This window comes from Chrysemys picta, chromosome 7 (genome assembly GCF_011386835.1).
Source record: "Chrysemys picta bellii isolate R12L10 chromosome 7, ASM1138683v2, whole genome shotgun sequence".
Taxonomy (NCBI): domain Eukaryota; kingdom Metazoa; phylum Chordata; order Testudines; family Emydidae; genus Chrysemys; species Chrysemys picta.
This window is the reverse complement of record NC_088797.1, coordinates 76170487-76190615: the sequence shown is the minus strand read 5'-3', so window position 1 is coordinate 76190615 and position 20129 is coordinate 76170487. Positions and strand designations below refer to the sequence as shown.

General features: G+C 41.4%; 1 protein-coding gene across 6 annotated transcripts in view; it reads right to left on the bottom strand.

Moving 5' to 3' along the window:
* The window catches only part of WAPL (WAPL cohesin release factor), a 126639-nt gene extending 106712 nt beyond the window's left edge, over nt 1–19927 (bottom strand). For 4 of the 6 annotated variants that reach the window (XR_006175509.2, XR_010589221.1, XM_008170258.4 and 1 more), the window contains exons 1-2: nt 17356–19302; nt 13821–14341 (exon numbers count right to left, since the gene is read on the bottom strand). Coding sequence is in view for 4 of the 6 variants with exons in the window: in XM_008170258.4 (XP_008168480.2) it covers nt 13821–14341; nt 17356–17510 (676 nt within the window). In the remaining 2 variants the exon portion in view is untranslated. Of the gene's footprint in view, nt 1–13820; nt 14342–17355; nt 19303–19530 lie in introns of those variants that run through there. The other 2 variants (XM_008170259.4, XM_065551834.1) reach the window with 2 other exon arrangements.
* Between the last annotated feature and the right edge of the window lie 202 nt (nt 19928–20129).

Here is a 20129-nt window from a genome sequence, read left to right as displayed (position 1 = left end):
GAGTCATGATGCTAACCAAATAGTATAAAATGCACCTCAAATGGATGTGGCAATTCTCCTCAAGATCCAATTTCGGAACTCAAAGCAACCATTTCATCTAGCTCCCAGAAATAAAAAGAATAGACTATTAGGAGTGATTTTAAATTGGTTGTTGGGTGATAATATAGTCTTTTAATTTGATTGTGCAATGTTTCAAGCCCATGATAAGCATTTATTTCCATTCCACATGCCTGAAATAGATTTTTCTGAGGTGCTGGCATAACCTGGGGTGCTAGTATCGGTGAATCCATTAGCTGCTCAACTTTCAGATCCTTGATTAATAGTACATGCTGTCATTAAATGAGATATTACACAAGGGAAAAAAAAATCAGAATTTTGACTAAGACAAGATTGCATTTTTCTCTTTTTTATTGAAGTATAAAAGCATTTTTAGCTTGGCACTAGGTGAATGATGAAAATCTCTGGATACAGCTTTTTTTCAGTACACAATTAAAATGGAAAATATGACTAAGTAGATCTACTTTACAAATATCAGCTATCGCAGGCAGTATAAGATTTCTATAAATCATCTCAAAAAATCAAATGCATTAAGACAAAAATTACTCATCCAACATAGAGCTGCAAAGAGAATCCTAGCTAGCCTACTACTGGTTGCATCCAGCCCCTTTAGATCCCTTCACTGGCTTATTTTCCAACTTCAAATTCAAGACCTTTATCCTCTGCTTACAAGATCCTGCATACTTAATACTTGCCTATCTCTATGCTGCAACCCTAACCACTCCCATGGTTTCTCTTCCCCTTACCCATGCCTACAACTTTGAGTGACCCTGTCTGTCATGTCTCCATCTCTTTTCCTTCTATTCTCCCTTTAACCCTTCTATGATGCCTTAATATCCTAGTTTTACTCACATATATCTGTACATGTATTTTCCTTTTTTTTTTTTAATTCATCAAAACATTAAAATGCACATTTAACTAACCAAATGAGCTACAGGATCTCAGTTTAACCTATTGTCTTCCTCTTCCCGATTCATCTTCCCAGAATTTATCATCTCTTACGTTGTACTGAAGAAGTGGGCTGTAGCCCATGAAAGCTTATGCTCAAATAAATTTGTTAGTCTCTAAGGTGCCATAAGTACTCCTGTTCTCATTGTACCTTAAGGATATCATAACAGATATGAAGTACATAATGTACGGGCCCTAACAATATTTTTTATTATCTGTAAGAAAACCCAGAGTAACACAGAATCATCGAAGATTAGGGTTGGAAGAGACCTCAGGAGGTCATCTAGTCCCCCCTGCTCAAAGCAGGACCAACACCAACTAAATCATCCCAGCCAAGGCTTTGTCAAGCCAGGCTTTAAAAATCTTGAAGGATGGAGATTCCACCACCTCCCTAGGTAACCCATTCCAGTGCTTCACCACCCTCCTAGTGAAATAGTGTTTCCTAATATCCAACCTAGACCTCCCCCACTGCAACTTGAAACCATTTTTCCTTGTTCTGTCATCTGCCACCACTGAGAACAGCCGAGCTCCATTCTCTTTGGAACCTCCCCTTCAGGTAGTTGAAGGTTGCTATCAAACCCCCCCCCCCCCACTCTTCTGTTCTGCAGACTAAACAAACCCAGGTCCCTCAGCCTCTCCTCATAAATCATGTGCCCCAGCCCCCTGATCATTTTCGTTGTCCTCTGGACTCTCTCTAATTTGTCCACATCCTTTCTGTAGTGGGGGGCCCAAAACTAGACACAATACTCCAGATGTGGCCTCACCAGTGCCAAATAGAGGGGAATAATCACTTCCCTCGATCTGCTGGCAATGCTCGTACTAATGCAGCCCAATATGCCGTTAGCCTTCTTGGCAACATGGGCACACTGCTGACTTATATCTAGCTTCTCATCCACTGTAATCCCCAGGTCCTTTTCTGCAGAACTGCTGCTTAGCCATGTGGCACACTAACCCTATATTATGCATAAAGGTATTCCAATTTATACCACAGAGCTAAACTGAATTCTAAGGAAGCTACATAGTAATATTAACTATGAAATAAACCAATAACTTTTATTGACTAAAAATACACCAAAGCGAAAATAACTAATCAATTTTTGCATTATAGCAAAATATAAATCTTGCAAGACCAACCACTTCCTAAGCCAGAGGGCTCCTGCATGACTTAGATTAAAAGATGTGCTACAAGGAAGACAGCTCGGTTTGGCAGAGCTGCTAAATGCCACTAAAGTTTAGCTTCACTTTAACAGTTTAGGGCAAAGGTGGGCAAATATGGCCCACGAAACCATCCTACCTGTCCCCTCCCCCAGAGCTTCAGCTCACTGTGCCGTCAGCGCTCTGGGTGGCGGAGCTGCGAGCTCTTGCCGGGCAGCGCGGCTGCAAGAGCCACCAGGTGTAGTGTACTAAATTGCTCCCTGTAGGAATGTGCTACATACAGTGTACTACTTAAGACTGCCAGTCCTGGTGCTTTGTAAGTAGCACATTCCTACAGGGAACAATTTAATATACTACACCTGGGTAGGGAAGGCTGCGCCTCCCCAAACAGCCTGGCCCCCACCCCCTCTCACTTCCTGCCCCCTGACTGCCCCCCTCAGAATCCCCGACCCATCCAACCCCCCTGGCTCCTTGTCCCCTAACCACCGCCCCCAGGACCCCACCTCCATACAACTCCCCCTCCCCCCATCCCGACCCCTAACCACACACCTGCCCGACAGGTCCACCGGGACTCCCATGCCTGTCCAACCGCTCCCTACTCCCGACTCCCCCTGGTATCCCCTACCCCTTATCCAACCCCCTCGCTCCCTGCCCCCTTATCATGCCGCTCAGAGCGCCAGGACTGGCAGCCGTAAGTAGTACACCATAAGTAGCACATTCCCACGGGGAGCAATTTAATACACTATACCCAGTCCTCCATACACTTTCGGAACCCCGATAGGGCCCACCCCTGGTTTAGGGGCTCCAGTTAAACTTTGTCCCACAACAACCTCCAATGGAAAAAAATCTAGTAGGGTCAGATACGTTAGTCATTACTGCTGTTCTGAATGTCAGAACTGGTTGGAAAACCATTCCCAGAGAGTAGTTACCAGTGGTTCACAGTCAAGCTGGAGGGGCATATTGAGTAGGGTCCCGCAAGGATCAGTTCTGGGTCCATTTCTGTTCAATATCTTCATCAATAATTTAGATAATGGCATAGAGTGTACACTTAGGAAGTTTGTGGATGGGAAAGGGATTGCAAGTGCTTTGGAGGCTAGGATTAAAATTCAAAATGATCTGGACAAATCTAAAAAAAGATATACTGAAATGGAAAAGGTTCAGAAATGGGCAAAAAAATTAGGGGGTATGGATCAGCTTCTTTATGAAGAAAGATGAATAAGATTGGGACTTTTCATCTTGGAAAAGACAACTAACGGGGGGATATGATCGAGGTCTATAAAACCTGACTGTTGTGGAAAAAGTAAATATGGAAGTGTTATTTACTCTTCATAACACAAGAACTAGGGGTCACCAAATAAAATTAACAAACAAAAGGAAGTATTTATTTACACACAACGCAGTCAGTCAGTCTGTGGAACTCTTTGCCAGAGGATGTTGTGAAGGCCAAGAGGTTCAAAAAAGGTTCAAAAAAGAACTTGATAAATTCATGGAGGATAGGTCCAATCAATAGCTATTAGCCAAGATGGGTAGGGATGGTGACCCTAGCCTCTGTTTGCCAGAACTAGGAATGGGCGACAGGGGATTGGATCACTTAATGATCACCTGTTCTGTTTATTTCCTCTGGGGCACCTGGCATTGGCCACTGTTGGAAGACAGGACACTGGGCTAGATGGACCTCTGATCTGACCCAGTATGGTCGTTCCTATGTGATAAACTGTAGAAATGGTCTCAAGTAAATAGGATGAAATTCAATAAAGGACAAATGCAAATTACTCAAATTAGAAAGAAATAATCAGTTGCACACATACAAAATGGGAAAAGGCTGCCCAGGAAGGAGTAGTGCAGAAAGGGATCTGGGGGTCATAGTGGATCACAAGCTAAATATAAGTCAACAGTGTAACACTGTCGCAAACATCATTCTGGGATGTATTAGCAAGCATGTTGTAAGCAAGACATGAGAAGTAATTCTTCCACTCTACTCTGATAAGGCCTCAACTGGAGTGCTATGTCCAGTTCTGGGTGCAACATTTCAGGAAAGATGTGGACAAATTGGAAAGAGTCCAAAGAAGAGCAATAAAAATGGTTAAAGGTCTAGAAAATATGACCTCTGAGGGACGATAGCAAAAATGGGGTTTGTTTAATCTGGAGAAGAGAAGACTGAGAGGGGACATGATAATAGTTTTCAAGTACATAAAACGTTGTTACAAGGAGGAGGGAGAAAAATTGTTCTCCTTAACCTCTGAGGATAGGACAAAAAGTAATGGGCTTAAAATGCAACAAGGGCGGTTTGGACATTAGAAAAAATTTCCTGTCAGGGTGGTTAAGCACTGGAATAAACTGCCTAGGGAGGTTGTGGAATCTCCAGCATTGGAGATTTTTAAGAGCAGGTTTGACAAACACCTGTCAGGGATGGTCTAGATAATACTTATCACTGATGGCAGGAGTGCAGGGGACTGGACTAGATGACCTCTAGAGGTCCCATCCACTTCTACAATTTTATGATTCTTAAACATAAAAGCAGCTAGGAAGCAGTCAAAATATTTGGCCTTCCAAAACTTAAGATGAACTGTCTTACAATACAGGCTTTGAAAAAGGAAGAGAGTCTCAATAGCAATAGGGAAAGGAAAAAAAAAAAGCTTAGATGAGCTCTGAACAGGGGAGTAACAGCAACTTGCTTAAGAATCTTTGCTGTAACATTTAGCATACATTATTTAAGCCACTGAACAAAGCAACCATATTTGATAAAGGAGTTTAACTGATATGTTGTACAAAACAAATACTTGCCAAAGTTATGACAATTTATTAAAAAGTAAACACAATAACCTGGCAAACAAATTTAACACTAAATTTTAAAAACAGGTGTTTAAAATGGAGTATTGCTGTTACCCCATTCTCAGAACACTTTTGAAAGAAAAACCTACAAACGGAATGATCATAGAAGCATCACAGTGAAATTGATCACTAGTCAGTTTCATTTTTATAAGGGCTATAAGGACTATAGTAGCCTGAACTTGGGCTGCTAGTGGAGAAAAAGTGGTGTGGAAGGGACAACAGACCAAAAGAGGAAATCCACACAAAATAAGTAGAGGAGGGGATTAAAAAAGAAAATCCCAGATGGGAATGTGGATTCTACTACAAATCTAACCGCTTTGTTCCGACTAAAACAGTATACTGGGAACAGCTCCCAGAGCACCAAAATCCTTTGAGGCTAGAGAGCTGGCTAGCTCTGATGGTATTCCCTCACAATACCTTCTTGCTCTATATACACACCCACCCACCCAACCCACTGGGGAACTTTCCTCATGCTTTGTACCAGCTAGTGAATAGCTCCAGTTCCCTTCTTTAACTATGGCAGGTGTAGCAGTCATCAGAACAGCCAATCCCATCCTGCCCACATCTCTCAGATTTCTGCTTCTGTTTTTCCTTCCCCATACTCCCAGCTGCTATGGTTCTCTTACATTTTAAAACTTTAGTTCCTGAAATTTGTAGGGTTAACTGCTATGTAACATAGTTAGTGGCCAAGAGCACACTTAAAACAAAGACTGCTCCCACCTTCAAGAGTGAGAAGAAATCTTAAAACCCTACAAGAATGTGGATTAATGAGAGGGCATTAGAGAAAAACGTAGGCCCTCCAGGTATTCAGCCTTCCTAACCGTGATATCTATTACACTCTGCAATAGTCTCCTAAGTTAAACAGCTTTCACTTCTACATTTCACATTTAAAAGAAAAATTGGACAAAGCATTAGATGACATAATAGGTCCAATTACCTACTTCTATGAACCCAAGTGCCAATGCCACAATTAAAAAACAAAAATAGAGCACTGAAGATATGAAGCAATTTGAAACTAAGAATCTAATGAAGCTTATATTGCCAAGGGAGTTATGAAACAATACTGAATTTCATCTGCTGGGTTTAAACTTAAACACCAAATATAGGAGCTCCCCAACCCACACAATCAGAATGCAGGAGGCAGTGCCCAGGTAAATGCATGCACTATCAGGAGAGCCAGTAGGGAACAGAATTGATTTTCAACTGCCTCCTCTTTAGAGCTACCCATTTCCTGTGAAGTATTCACCACTGAAATTAACTCAAACACTCTTTTTGAGCTAAAGGTGTATTCAGACCATAAGAGCTAGGTGCAAAAGCAGTTAAGCACAGCTGTGCCATTTTATTTATGTGCATAGGGTGGGCAAACTACGGCCTGCGGGCCGGATCCAGCCTGCCAGCCGTTTTAAGTTGGTCCTCAAGCTCTCAGTAGGGAGCAGTGTCTGGGGCTTGCCCTGTTCCAGAGCTCCAGCTGGGGAGCAGGGTCAGGGGCCACTCCACGCAACTCCTGGAAGCAGCCGCATGGACCTGCTCCAGGTCCTACACGCTCCAAGCCCTACACACTCCAATGGGAGCTGCAGGGGCCGGTGCCTGCGGACGGGGCAGCGTTCAGAGCCGCCTCGCTGTGCCTTCACATAGAAGCCGGAGAAGGGACATGCCACTGCTTCCAGGAGCCACTTGAGGTAAGCGCCACCCGGAGCCTCTCCCCAAGCCCCAACCCCCTGCTCCCACCCTCCGAACCCCAACCCAGAGCACCCTCCTACACCCCAAAGTCCTCCTCCCCAGCCCCACCCCAAAGTCCCCCCCCCCCCGCACCACACTCCCCTCCTGCACCCTGAACGCCTCATTTCTGGCCCCCTTCTGCACCCCACACCCCCTTCTGCACCCCAACCCCAATTTTATGAACATTCATGGCCCACCATACAATTTCTATTCCCAGATGTGGCCCTCGGGCCAAAAAGTTTGCCCACCCGTGGCACAGGCAGTGCAGAGAAGGAGGCAATGAACCACTAGGCAGGACTGCATGAGCCCTGAGTGATAAGTGAGGATGTTAAAAATAACTGCCCAGACATTTAAGATTTCTTAGCAACTTGCTCATTGTTGAATATTCCAGGTAGAATATCTGATGGACAACAAGTGATTACAGGCAATCAACAAAATGTTCTTACACAACCAAGAGTGGAAATATTACAGAACTGGAACCTATTACAGAGCACCTAATAATGAATGCAATTTATGGAAAAAATTAGACAAAATTACACATTTCAAGAATATGCATACTAACTCAATCAAAAGACACTGCCTGGACAACAGCTTCAATTTCAACAACTCCAGAAGCTACAATAGATAAATATTGCAAGATAGGTAGAGGAGCTATGTATTACTACATTTGTGGATTCTGAAAACACTACTACTTTTTTCATCTTATTTTTCTATTTTTATAATCTGGAAGATTTTAAACTTATTAGCTTTGAAATAGACCAGATAGACCTAGTCTAGATCTAAGTTCTATTAGAATAGTTCTTCACTTGAAATATTTTCAAAACAACTGACATAAAAATAAATAAATAAATAAATAAAAACACACATTTGACTATCTCTAAGTTAACAAAGATCTCTTCAGTATTAATTATATTATATATTGCAGAGACAAATGTAAGGTAGGACAATGCCTCTAGAATTTCTATCACATTTTAAAAGATTAATCTCTTGATCAGTTTGCACAAATATAGTTTGCATTTTGAAGTGCATCTTACTCAGGTTACAACTACAGAAAAGTAATTTACTTTAACAGAATTTAAAATGGAAGCTGGCTGGCCACAACATTTTGCAAAGGACATACTCAACAACTCTTAATGGAATCCCTTAAGAAATGGCTCTGCCATATGCTGAGTTATCAAAATAGCAAGATCTCATTACAGAAGTGGGTAACTAAAAGAAGAGGACACGTATCAGACACTGCTCCAAAAAAGCCTTTATAAACTGATGTACTTGCTCTCTCAGTCCAGGGCAAGTGCATCTGTATCACCCTCTATGGTTCAGCAATGGCATCCCTTCTAAGTTTCCAGCTACCCAGCTGTTGCCTCTCTTGGGTGGAAACCCACATCTCTCTTTATTCTGAGTGGGGTATTTCTAGTCTGAACAGTTTCCTACCTTCAGTGTTATTCCCCAAAACAGGCCTGCTTTGCTTCTCTCCTTAGACATGGTACACAGTGTAATTACCCAGTCATAAGTTACCACACAGTTCTTTCTTAGAAAGCATATTTTATTCTTAAAGTAAAAGCAATACAGAAAAAATATCTTTAAAATAATAAAAGAACCTACACGCACGCTAACAAGCTTACCAGAGATCACCCCAACTACAAAATGGCACTCTGGCACAAGCAGACCTCCAACCCCTATCCACACATTTTCGTGTGGTTTCAATTCATCACACCCTTTGCACCGAACAAGGACAAGCATGAGTAAGAGTCACTCATTTATCCAGTTTGGTCTTTGAAGAAACCATGAAAGGTAAATAGCCAGACAATGCATCTCTGCTCAAAGTGCAGCTTCAAAAAGAATGGACCTGAGGTGGGTCATTTGTATTCTTCTCACCCCTCAACTATTTCCTAGGAAATCTACTTCACACTTATTATCCCAAAGAGTTCCTAAGATGCATTTATCCTGCCTTCCTCTTAGGGTATGTCTACACCATGCACCTTAAAGCGGCACAGCTGTGCCGCTATAGCTGTGCCTCTGTGTCTACACATTATAGCCACTCTGTCAGCAGGAGAGAGCTCTCACGCTGACAAAATAAAGCCACCCCCAACAAGGAGTGGAAACTGTCAGCAGAAGAGCATCTCTTGCGGACAAAGCTTTCTCCAGACCGGCGCTTTTCCTCAGTAAAAACTTTTGTCTGTCAGGGGTGTTTTTTTTCCCCACACCCAACTGATAAAAAAAGTTTTACTGATGCAAGCACAGCGTAGACATAGCCTTAAAGAAGTTGGTACAATCCCACAAGATCTCAAACATTTTCAATACTATGAATTTCCTCAATACTTAAATTAAACCTTACTGAATCAAGTTTAATTCCATAAGTAGGGCCCTACCAATTTCACGGGCCGTGAAAAATGGGTCACAGACCGTGAAGTAACCCTTCCCTGTGATATCTGATGTCCCCTTGTTCCTAGGAGCGCCCCAGCCAAGGGGGCTCCTAGCTCTGGCTGGGGAGGGACAAGACTTGTCCCCCTCTCCCCTCCAGAGCAGCTGTGCAGGGGATGGACTAGACCCACCTCTGGGTGCCTCCTGCTGCTGCAGGACACTCTGGGAGTTGGCAGCAGCCCCAGAGGTTCCTGCAGCTGGAGGAGACTTGTGGATGTGGGTCCAAACTCCCCTTGTGCCTACGAGCATAGGGGGGCTCCTAGCTCCAGCTGGAGAGGGTCATCTCCTGCACAGCTGCTCTTGGGGGGGGATGAGGTTGGAGATCAGACCCACCTCCATGAACCTCCTGCAGCTACAGGAAGCTCTAAAGGCAGCACAGAAGTGAGAGTGGCAATCCCATGACCCCCTGTGATAAATGAAAGGGGGGGTAGCTCCCTTTTATGGACACCCAACCAGCCAGTTAGCTATAAAGTCCCTCTTGGTGGCTGTTCTCTGCTTGCTTTACCTGTAAAGGGTTAACAAAGTTCCCCAGATAAAGGAAAAGGAGTGGGCACCTGACCAAAAAGAGCCAATGGGAGGGCTAGAACTTTTTTAAATGGGGGGGGGAAAAAAAAAAAAACTTCCCTTTGTCTGTGTGTTGTGGTTCTCCGGGAAAGAGAAGAGACACAGAGCAGTCAAGTTTTAAGCAGCTTTAAAACCAGGTATGAAAAAGAAAAAAGACATCATACCTCAATCCTACTGATCTGAAACTCCAAATGTGTAGGTAGATCAGAAATGTTTAGAAAGACGTTATTAGGGTTATTTCTGTTTATTTCTTATGGCTAATGGACTCCTCTGTGCTAACCCCAAATGTTTTTGTTTTGCTTGTAACCTTTAAGGTGAACCTGAAGAGCTATCTTGATGCTTAATTTTTGTAACTGTTTCTTTTAAGATCTAGCAAAAAGCCTACGTTCCAAATGTATTTCCCTTCTTTTTGTTTTTAATACCTTTTTTAAAGAACAGAATTGGATTTGTGTGTCCCTAAGAGGTTTGTGCATATGTTGTTTAATTAGCTGGTGGCGATAGCTAATTTCCTTTGTTTTCTTTCTCAGCTCTTCCCCGAAGGAGGGTGAAAGGGCTTGAGGGTTCCCAACAGGAAGGAATTCCCAAGTGCTCCTTCCTGGGTTCAAGGTTTTTTTTTGCATTTGGGTGGTGGCAGCGTTTACCAAGCCAAGGTCAGAGAAAAGGTGTAACCTTGGAGTGTAATACAAGCCTGGATTGGCAAGTATTAATTTTTAAAATCCTTCCGGGCCCCCAACGTCTGCACTCCAAGTACCAGAGTGGGGATTCAGCTTTGACACTCCCCTACAACAGGTTTGCAAACAACCCCCTCCCAAATCCCCTTTTGGGTCAGGACCCCTGCGGTTACAACACCAGGAAATTTCAGATTTAAATATCTAAAAATGTGAAATTTACCAATTTTCAAATCCTATGACCATAATGGACTGGTGAATTTGGTAAGATATTCCTTATGGATAGGGCCCTTAAATTCCTTAAACTTTGTTCAGGATATAAATCTCTTCAACCACTAGTGAAATGCAGCCATCACTAGCGTGAAATGCAAAGTTACCAAACAACATCACACAACAATTTAAGGCAGGAAGTAATACTTCATTTGTTTCAAGGTCCAGGAATATTTAAGAAATGTATAATTTAGTTACCCAAATTGGAATTTACCCAATATACATATACTAAAAAATACCACCCATCCTCTTGTGAAATGTGCTACAAAATCTTTAATGACAAATGATCAGAATCTCATTTTTATCTCATCTGAAAATCTAATGTATTTCAACAGGTAAGAGGGGATATTAATGAGCTTCATTTACAACCTTTAATAAAAATGGTCATTTCAAGATTTCTGAAAACAGGTGCCAAAAGATTTTGCTAGAATACCAAATGTAAAAAGTTAATATTAATACTCTGCATACATGTACATTTTATGGGCAATACCTATTTTGGATCTGTGCCCTACAGAAGGTGGTGATTAATTGTTATTCTATAAAGTATGTCAGGAACCCAGATAAGAACTGCTCCGTGGGATTTTATCTGATCCCAGTACAGGTTTACTTTTTGACTATCATTGAGCAGCTGTTTTTTTTTCTTATTACAGATTAGTATTTTATAGCAGGTCACTTAAAAACTAAATCCCTACTTATAGCTTCCTCCCCAACTAATTTTCTCCAGCATAAGTATATTTTGACAAATTTACACCTATTACCTAATAGCAACTTTTGCCTATGAGTCTTCTGTTACAATCCCTCTATTATATTTCAGCATACTGAACTCTTAATGAACTTCCCATCTTTACATCAATCGATCATAACAAGGGATTTACCATATTAGTTGCCCTCAAATACCTTTTAATTTGAAGGTCACTAAAGTCATAACTCAAGTCAAAAATGAGTTACGTTGCAACAAATTTGTGAGCAAGCAACTTTAAAGCAAGCAAAAACCTAGTGTGTTAGCTCAATCAAGTTAAATATGTTTGAAGTACTCTCAACATTCATTAAGAAAAAGTAATATCTGAAGCCATGTTAGCTGACTGTTTAGATTAGACATTATAGCATGGTTTCAAATGTGTTAGTCTGCATTTTAGGTCATCTAGACTAAAGTTTAAAGATGTGATGCTTGCACATGTTAACTTTACACCTTTAAAGCCTAGTCTAGCCAAACCTTAAAAAGCATTGAGAGATTTCCAATTACACTAAACTCAGTTGTCCTAACACCTAACATGACTGAAAAACACCCTTACTGCACATTAAGATGAGGTCTCAAGTGTGATCATAGGTTAGTCACCAGCAGTAAAGCAAGTTTCTTTGCTTTAGTGTCCCAAGATGAATAAAATGAACTCTCTGGGTTTGAAAAGTAGCCTTACATTTCAAGATTTACTTAAGTAGTAATCAGTGCAACAAGGAAGTCTCTGAAGAAGTTATATTTACACTAGCTGCTGCACTCTTCCCTGCCCACTGGCTCAATGCTCGGGTTTATGTTTTCATAGTGTGCTTTGCTTTGGATAAACCTCGATACAAACATAATGGCTGCTCAACTATCTCAGTTTCATTTGGAAAAATAAACACTACCCCTAAAAAAAAAATCAAACTGCTTCTACTGTCTTGGTTTCCTACAACTTGTTTAATATCCCCATGATAGGATAGTGTGTGAAGGAGCATACTCTATTGACTTAATACATAGAGGATCTGATACTGTTCTCACTTATGCTCTCACAAATACAAAAAGTTGAAGGGGGTTAGCTCATTTACATAATTAACAACTGGTGTGACTGGGCTTGCACTGTTTGTTGTAATTAAGTTAATAGCCAATAAAACTAGATAAATTTAGAATTTTCACAGTTGTTTATCCACAGCTCATGTTTTCAACATTAGGCTAACAAGTGGATTTTTCCCTATAGTAATAAACTTGTATTTTAATCCAAACTTTAATTTATTTTCTTCTATCCATTACTACTACTGCCTTACTTGCAAACTCCTGCTATGCTCATCTTAAGCCATTAAATACCATTTTGGTCTACTGCATGGCAAACAGACTGGGGTCCACTTATTCTTCTGGTCAGTTAACTACATACCAAGACTCAAATTTTTTACAGAAATTTAATGTAATATTCCAAGCAAAAATAATATAGCAAGGCTGCAAGGTGTCATCTTGACAGGCTTTGGTCTGGTATGGCCCACTACATTTTAAGAACCATCATTTTCCAAAACTTGAACAGGTAAAAAGAAAGTTGCATTTTTATTAGTTTTGATATCAGCTATTTACATCAAAGCTCTAAAGTAAATGAAATCAAAGATCATTTTAAAAACCTTTTAAAAGTGAATATAGTGCTTATCAACAATGCTCCAAAGAATTAAGTGCATTCGTCAAAAAAAAAAGCATAAGTGAGAACAGTATCAGATCCTCTATGCTGCCTCAACACTGAATTGAAAACAGCTAGAAGTCAGAGGAGGGAACTTCAATCTACACGTCTCTAATTATTTGATTTGCATTGAATCTAATATGCCAGTTATGAAGGCTTTTGTGATGTATACATCTGTGCAGGAGGAAATTCAGTGCAATGACTCATTTCACACAAGTCAATAGCCAGGACAGATGTTAATCTTATCACTCACTACCTGTCTGCACTAGATTTGAACCAGCTACATAAAAACAGACTATCACCAATCCCTTGACTTACTTTGTCTTCATAATATCACATATGCAAGAACCCACGTAATCACTAACTGTACTTGAGGGTAGGGAATATGTGGAAGTATACATGCATAGTGAAGGAAGAATAAACCTCAGAACTGCTTGCAACGTTAGTCTTTGTAGAGCAGTGGTGGGCAACCTGCAGGCCACAGGTTGCCCACCACTGTTTTAGAGAGTGGTAGCTGGTCCCTTAACCAAACTACTGTAAAGACAAGAGTCTGCTTTTTTATTTACACTTAATAAAATATAGTATGCGTCTCTGTATCCACAGTTAGTTTTTGCTCTCGATATGCAAGATTATTTGGTCCTAGGTTTGATTACAACATTTAACCAAACCTCAGACAATGCAGCAATTTTAAAAAGTTGTTGTACACAGATTACTAAAAATCACAGTATGCTTAACTGTTTAAATAATACTATTAGACAGTTTAATATAAATTTACCTGTTATGAGTTTAGCTCTGCTGCTCTTGCTGTCCCCATCCTCTATGTTTCTGTTTGTGCTCTCTTCTTTTAAACCATGAACAATATTGTCAAAAGATATGCTCTTGCTGGACACAATGCTGTCTCCGCTGATTGGCTGATTAATTCTGCTATTAGCTTCAAGTAGAGAAATGAAGTCCTCAGACTGAGCAGCTTCAATGGGTTCCAGCTGAGAGCAGCTTTTAGCCTGCGACACATTCTTTGAAGACACTGGCAGAGATTCTTCATCACTATCAAATCCAAATGGATCTTCTGTTACCTCCTCTTCAACTTTGGGTTTTTTAGGAATTTCTGAAATATCTGGTTTGACGTTGGGCCTCTTCTGTCCTAATTTGGCCATAAATGTGGTTTCTCCCCATTTTGTGCTAAGGGTGGTCCGTTTGTTAGAAAAGACTTCATCAAACTTTGAGTTGCCATTTCCCCCTTTCCTGCTGTATGTCTTTCCAAATCTGGATGTCATTTTGACAGCTGTTTCATATTCTCTGTGGGAAGAGAAAATTAGATGCACTAAAGAGTAACAATATACAGAAACTAGTTTAAGTGATTATTTTCCCACTCTTTATTAGAGCACACTGGACACTTTAGTTTTAAGATCGTACTGTATACAGCATTGCCTGTTTATTTTTGACTGGCATAATTCCCTTCATTTACCCATGTGTATTTTTTAAAGTGAATTCTGCAACAGACATCATGCCTATCAATTTAAAACAGTCACTTACTTGTCCCCATTTAATTAGTAGAAATTCACCACCCTGAGTCTGTAAAAACGTATCTGCTATGAATAAATATTTGGATTGTTCTATTCTCATGTCAGAACTCCTACATAATACCTTTATTTCCAAGGTTTGAGGCCATTATTTTTATTAAAATTAAAAAGGCTGTGTGTATTTTGTTTAACTTTAGACCATTTTCCTGCTGCATTTGTATGTGCAACTCATATTAGAGTAGTTAGACTCTATAATCCAGTCTGGTTTTTAAAAGGTATTTTTGTCGTAAAAGAAAAGTGTTAAAATATTTCACAATTCTGTAGTTGCCTCAAATCTCAAGTCATTGTAAACAGCAATGATGACTTCACTCTTTTATGCTCTTTTCACAAGGCTGAGGTAAGGTTTCGTTAGTAATATTGCTGTGATGTATTTTGCCCCATCTGTGCATGCAAGGACAAATAGTGTTATTAACCAGAAAAAGACCACTGTCATAATCCATAATGTATTAAGTCCGGCTTGTAAATAAGCTTTTGCACGATTCATAGCCCGGAACAAAGTATATAGTCCTAGCTAAATCCATTTCTAATACTGTTCAGGATACCCAGTGCAACCACAGCCAAACCTCAGTCTTCAACAGAAAATTTAATTGTGATCAGATGCTTAACACAATATTAACATTAACAAGGGGGAAGGAACACAAGCCAGAATAAGGAAAAAACATTTTGAATAATGTTTAGGTAAATAAGATATATTCAAATGAGCATGGCCTGACAAAATTCACCGTAGGGTACTTAGGCAGCTAGCTGAAGCAATCTCAGAACCATTAATGATTGTCTTTGACAACTCGTGGAGGTCACAGACAATTTAAGAAGGGCAAACAGAGTACCTATCTTTAAAAAGGGGAGGGGGAGAGAAGGAGGAGGATCCAGGACATTATAGACAAGTCAGCCTAACTTCTAAACCTGGAAAGATACTGGAACAAGTTATTAAACAACCAATTTGTAAGCACCTCAAGGATAATGGGGTTATAAGTAATAACCAGTACGGATTTGTCAAGAACAAATCATGCCAAACCAAACTAATTTCCTTCCTTGACAGGGTTACTGGCCTGGTGAATGGGGGGGGAAAGTAGCAGACACTTGAATTTTAGTAAGGCTTCTGACATAGTCCCATAGGACATTCTCATATGCAAACTAGGGAAATGTGGACTAGATAAAATTACTGTAAGGGGGGTGCACAACAGATTGAAGGCCGGTAGTCCTGCAGTAGTTATAAATGATTGGGTGTCACACAGAAGAAGTATCTAGTGGGGTCATTCAGGGGTCAGACCTGGATTCTGATATTTATATTGTCAATAATTACTTGGATAAAGGCATGCTCCGAGCATATGCTTATAAAATCTGAGGATGACACCAAGTTGGGAGGGGTGACAAGCATTCTGGAGGACAGAATCAGAATTCAAAATTACCTTGACAAATTGGAGAATTGCTCTGAATTCAACAAGATGAAATCTGTAAATTCCATACAGTGCAGAGTAATCCCATAAGAAGGAAAAATCAAATGCACAAATACAAAATAGGGAATAACTGGCCAGATGATAGTAGTTCTAAAAAGAATATGTTGGTTATACTGGATCATAAACTGAACATGAGTCAACAATGTGATGCAGTTGTAAGAAAAACTAACATCATTCTGGGGTGTACTAACAGGAACATAACACACAGAAGGTAAATGTCCCACTTGATACTGGTGAGGCCTCTGCTGGAGTACTGCGGACAGTTTTGGTCGCCACGCTTTAGGAAAGATGTGGACAAACTGGAGAGAGACTGAGGGGGAAACACAGTAACAGTTTCAAATACGTTAAGGGCTGTTATAAAAAGGATGGTGATCAGTTGTTTTCCATATCCACTGAAGATAGAACAAGAATCAATGGGCTTACTCTGCAGCAAGGGAGATTTAAGTTAGATGTTAGGAAAAGGAATCTAACCAGAAGGATAATTAAGTTCTGGAACAGGTTACCAGGAGAGGTTTTGGAACCTCCATCACTGGAGGTTTTTAAGAACAGGTTGGACAAACACCTATGAGGGATGGTCTAGGTATAGTTGGCCCTGCCTCACCACAGGAAAATGAACTAGATGGCCTCTCAAGGTCCCTTTAAACCTAAATGTTCTTGTTATCATAGAAATGTAAGAGTAGTTGAAACAACTTTGTTCACTGGGCATTGCGGATGTGGCTAAGTTTAAGAAAACACTATCACAGGTTAAATGGAAACATGTTTGAACAATTCTCTCTCTGTTTCACTGCTGCCCTTATTTTAATTTAAAGAGGAAGACAGGTAAAAAAAATACCTTGTCTATATTATGGATTATTAAAAATGTCAAACATTTATTTTCCCTATATACGCTATTTACTTTTAGATTTCCTCAGCCTGGGCACTGATAATGGATCAAGTTACATTTTACAGTAAATTTCAAATTGCAGGTCTGCAAACACAGATATGGAGTGGCAAATGCTATGGGGATAGGATTAGACATCTCACTGATTTTATTTATTTATTTATTTTTAGAACTTATGGAAAATTTCCATTGATCCTAGGTAAATATCTGTTCCTATTAATCCTAAATTGGGGTACAAAGTTGCCTTGAGAAGAATTTTCCTTTCTTAATAGTTAATGTATGGTAAAGGATTTCAAATTTGTAAGCTACCATTTATGCATACCCATATTATGGCCAGAAAAATTAATAAGTGACTTTTTGTGTGCGTCCTGTACCTGCAAAAATTCTACTCACCTTACTATTCTTTTCCTCTGGACAGTTGCATCATTTTGCTTTCTCTTGAAATTTTTCTTTTCATTTTGGTCTAAATAATTTCTTAACTTGAAATATTTGAAAAAGCTTGACCACAAGACCAGACTGTCTTCCAGCCATGTTATTCCAATAGTCATCTCTAGTAAGAATCTTATTTATATTAATCGCCCTTTCCTTGGCGGGGCCAAGTTTCACTTGCCATAGTAACAAACAAATTTTCAGTCTTTGGTCCTGGGCATAAGAAGACTAGAAATACACCATGCTAGGACTTAAGAAGTTTACACTGTTAATGTCATATCTTACAATAACATCCTCTTGAGAATTCCACCTTTACAGTAGTTAATACAGAGGATGATGACAGGATTTACAGATATTACTCCTGAACTCTGCTCCATCTTTCATTTCTGCTATTTTGCAGGATTAATTTGAAACTGACACCTCTGGCTACTGGTAGAATTAGCATGCTCTGTGATTCTCTCTCCCCCTTCACACCCAACTAGAATCTCCTGGCTGTTGAGCAGTAGCTACTCTCTAAATCTCATTTTTGTTTCTCCTATGTAAATAGTTCAATATTTGCCTCTAATGTTCCATTTTCCCCTCAAGGAGCTGAGTGAACCTGAGGTGATCCTTATTGCTCCACATGTTTTAAAACAACAGAGCAAAGCTTACCAAAATGATTAGTTTTACTATGTTGCTGCTCAGGAACGAGTAACAGCAGAGGCAACTGATCTGTGTCTGAAGACTCAAAAAGACAGTACAGGAACAGTTCATATTTGAAATGTCATCTTTACTACCACAAGGGTTAGAAACAAAATATTACACTGAATTTTGTAGAAATTGATAACCTATACAGCTCCTACACTTGGGAAACTTTTTTTTTAGTTCACCAACAACACGTGAGTTTTGTCAAACCTTGATTCAAAGACTTATAGCACTTCATCTTCAGCACTCTGCAAAAATATTGGCAAATCTAAATAATCACAAAAAACTGCTTTAAAAAAACAGCAAGTTACCAAAAGTAATTTAATTGCAGGCTATAAAGCCCTACCATATAGACTAACCTCCTTATATTCATAATAAAATATACTGATATTTTCACAGATGCTTAACGGTCTTATACATTTTTATTAGAATTTTTGGATAAGACTATACAAGAACACAGAAATGCATTACAGAATATTTAAAAACTAATTTAACTTTCATTTATTAATGCTGACTCTCTTCTTGCTTTTCCACTCAGCTTCAACAATATATTTTTTAGTTTCGCTTTCTGGTTTCTATGCCCTAGCACTTTCTAGTTCTCTTACTCTAGCACAATGGCGCAATGTCTGGGCACCAAACAATGCAGACAATATAAATACAAAAAAACTGTTTACTGCAATCTGTTCATTGAAACCCATTTTAAGAACCGTATTCCTCGTCATTTTAAATACTGTTTTCTGAAAAGCTAACTAAGGCCTAATCAGACCTGACTGACTGTTAGTTTTAAAGGTGGAAAGTAGCCCGCTTCTCCTTACTTTTTACCCATCGTTTCCCTTCCATGATCAAAGGGAAGAAAAATTGTTTAAACGCGAGACATACGAAGCTGATGAAATCCCAGGGGAGGCACCATCATCCTGTACCATCATATAGACTCCATTTGTGATACGGGGTCCCCCCCCGCCCTCGCACCTCAGGCCCCTCCACCTCCAAGCAGTAAGAACGAAATAGCTGCCCAGAGTGTTTAGTGACGAAGGAGGCTCCCACCCCGCGAACAGGAAGCAGCAGGCTCCGCACCCAACCCGGATTAAGCGCCACCTGCTCCTCTGCACACCAGACAGCAGCGCCTGAAGCCAGCCTCCGAGCTACTGGGGGAGGTGGGGAAAGTTCCCTCAACTCCCCTTCCCCCCTCCCCGCAAACTTCCGGGCCCGGCTCGCAGGGACCTGCGTTGAGGGAAAGTTGCCCGCCCCCCCCGGACTTCCTAGGCCGCTGGAATTTTCCAGTCTCCTCCCCACTCGAGGGGCTGCCCCCCGCCCCCCGCGATAGAGACCAGGAGACACGGGGTGGGGGGCAGCCCCGGTGGAAGGAGCAATGGGGCCTTCTCCCAGGACTGGAGGCCTCACAGGCCAAGGGAGCCGGGCAGCCGGCCCGGTCTCTCCCTGCCGCTCGGTACCTACCTCAGTCTCACCCAGGGAGGAAGGAGGCGGCGGGGGACCCCTCTCCTGCTCTCGGCACTTTCCGAACTCGCCCCCGAGAACGCGGCTACCTGGGCTTCCTCGGCCCCGAGTCTCCGCCCGCGGACACGCTCGCCAACGCGACTCCTCCGCGTCCCTCCCCCCCAGCGGAGCCTCCCTCGCCGGGGTGGGGGGTGCGCGCTGGCGCTAGGACCCCCGGCGCCGCCTCCTCCGGCGCCGCTTTCTCCGCACCAGGATTATCGCTGCTCTTTGAACAGGGCCCTGGACCATCTCTCCGCCATTTGCCCCCCGCTCCTTCCGTCACTGCGCTTCCCACACTCGGCCGCCTCCCCGCAGCCAATCGCACCCCGCCTTACTCAACCGACCCGCACGCCGCAGCGCATGCGTCTCGAAAGGGCGCTGGGACGTCACTGCGCACGCGCGCCCGGAGCATGCTGGGACCTGTAGTTTTATAGATTGCTGGGTGAGTGGGGGGAATCTTTCCCCATCCCCCACCAATCTCCAATGCCTTTTTCCCTTGTCGTGGGGAGAGCTGGAGGAGTGCAATGATTCTATCCGTGCTGCCCAAGTCCATCTGTGCG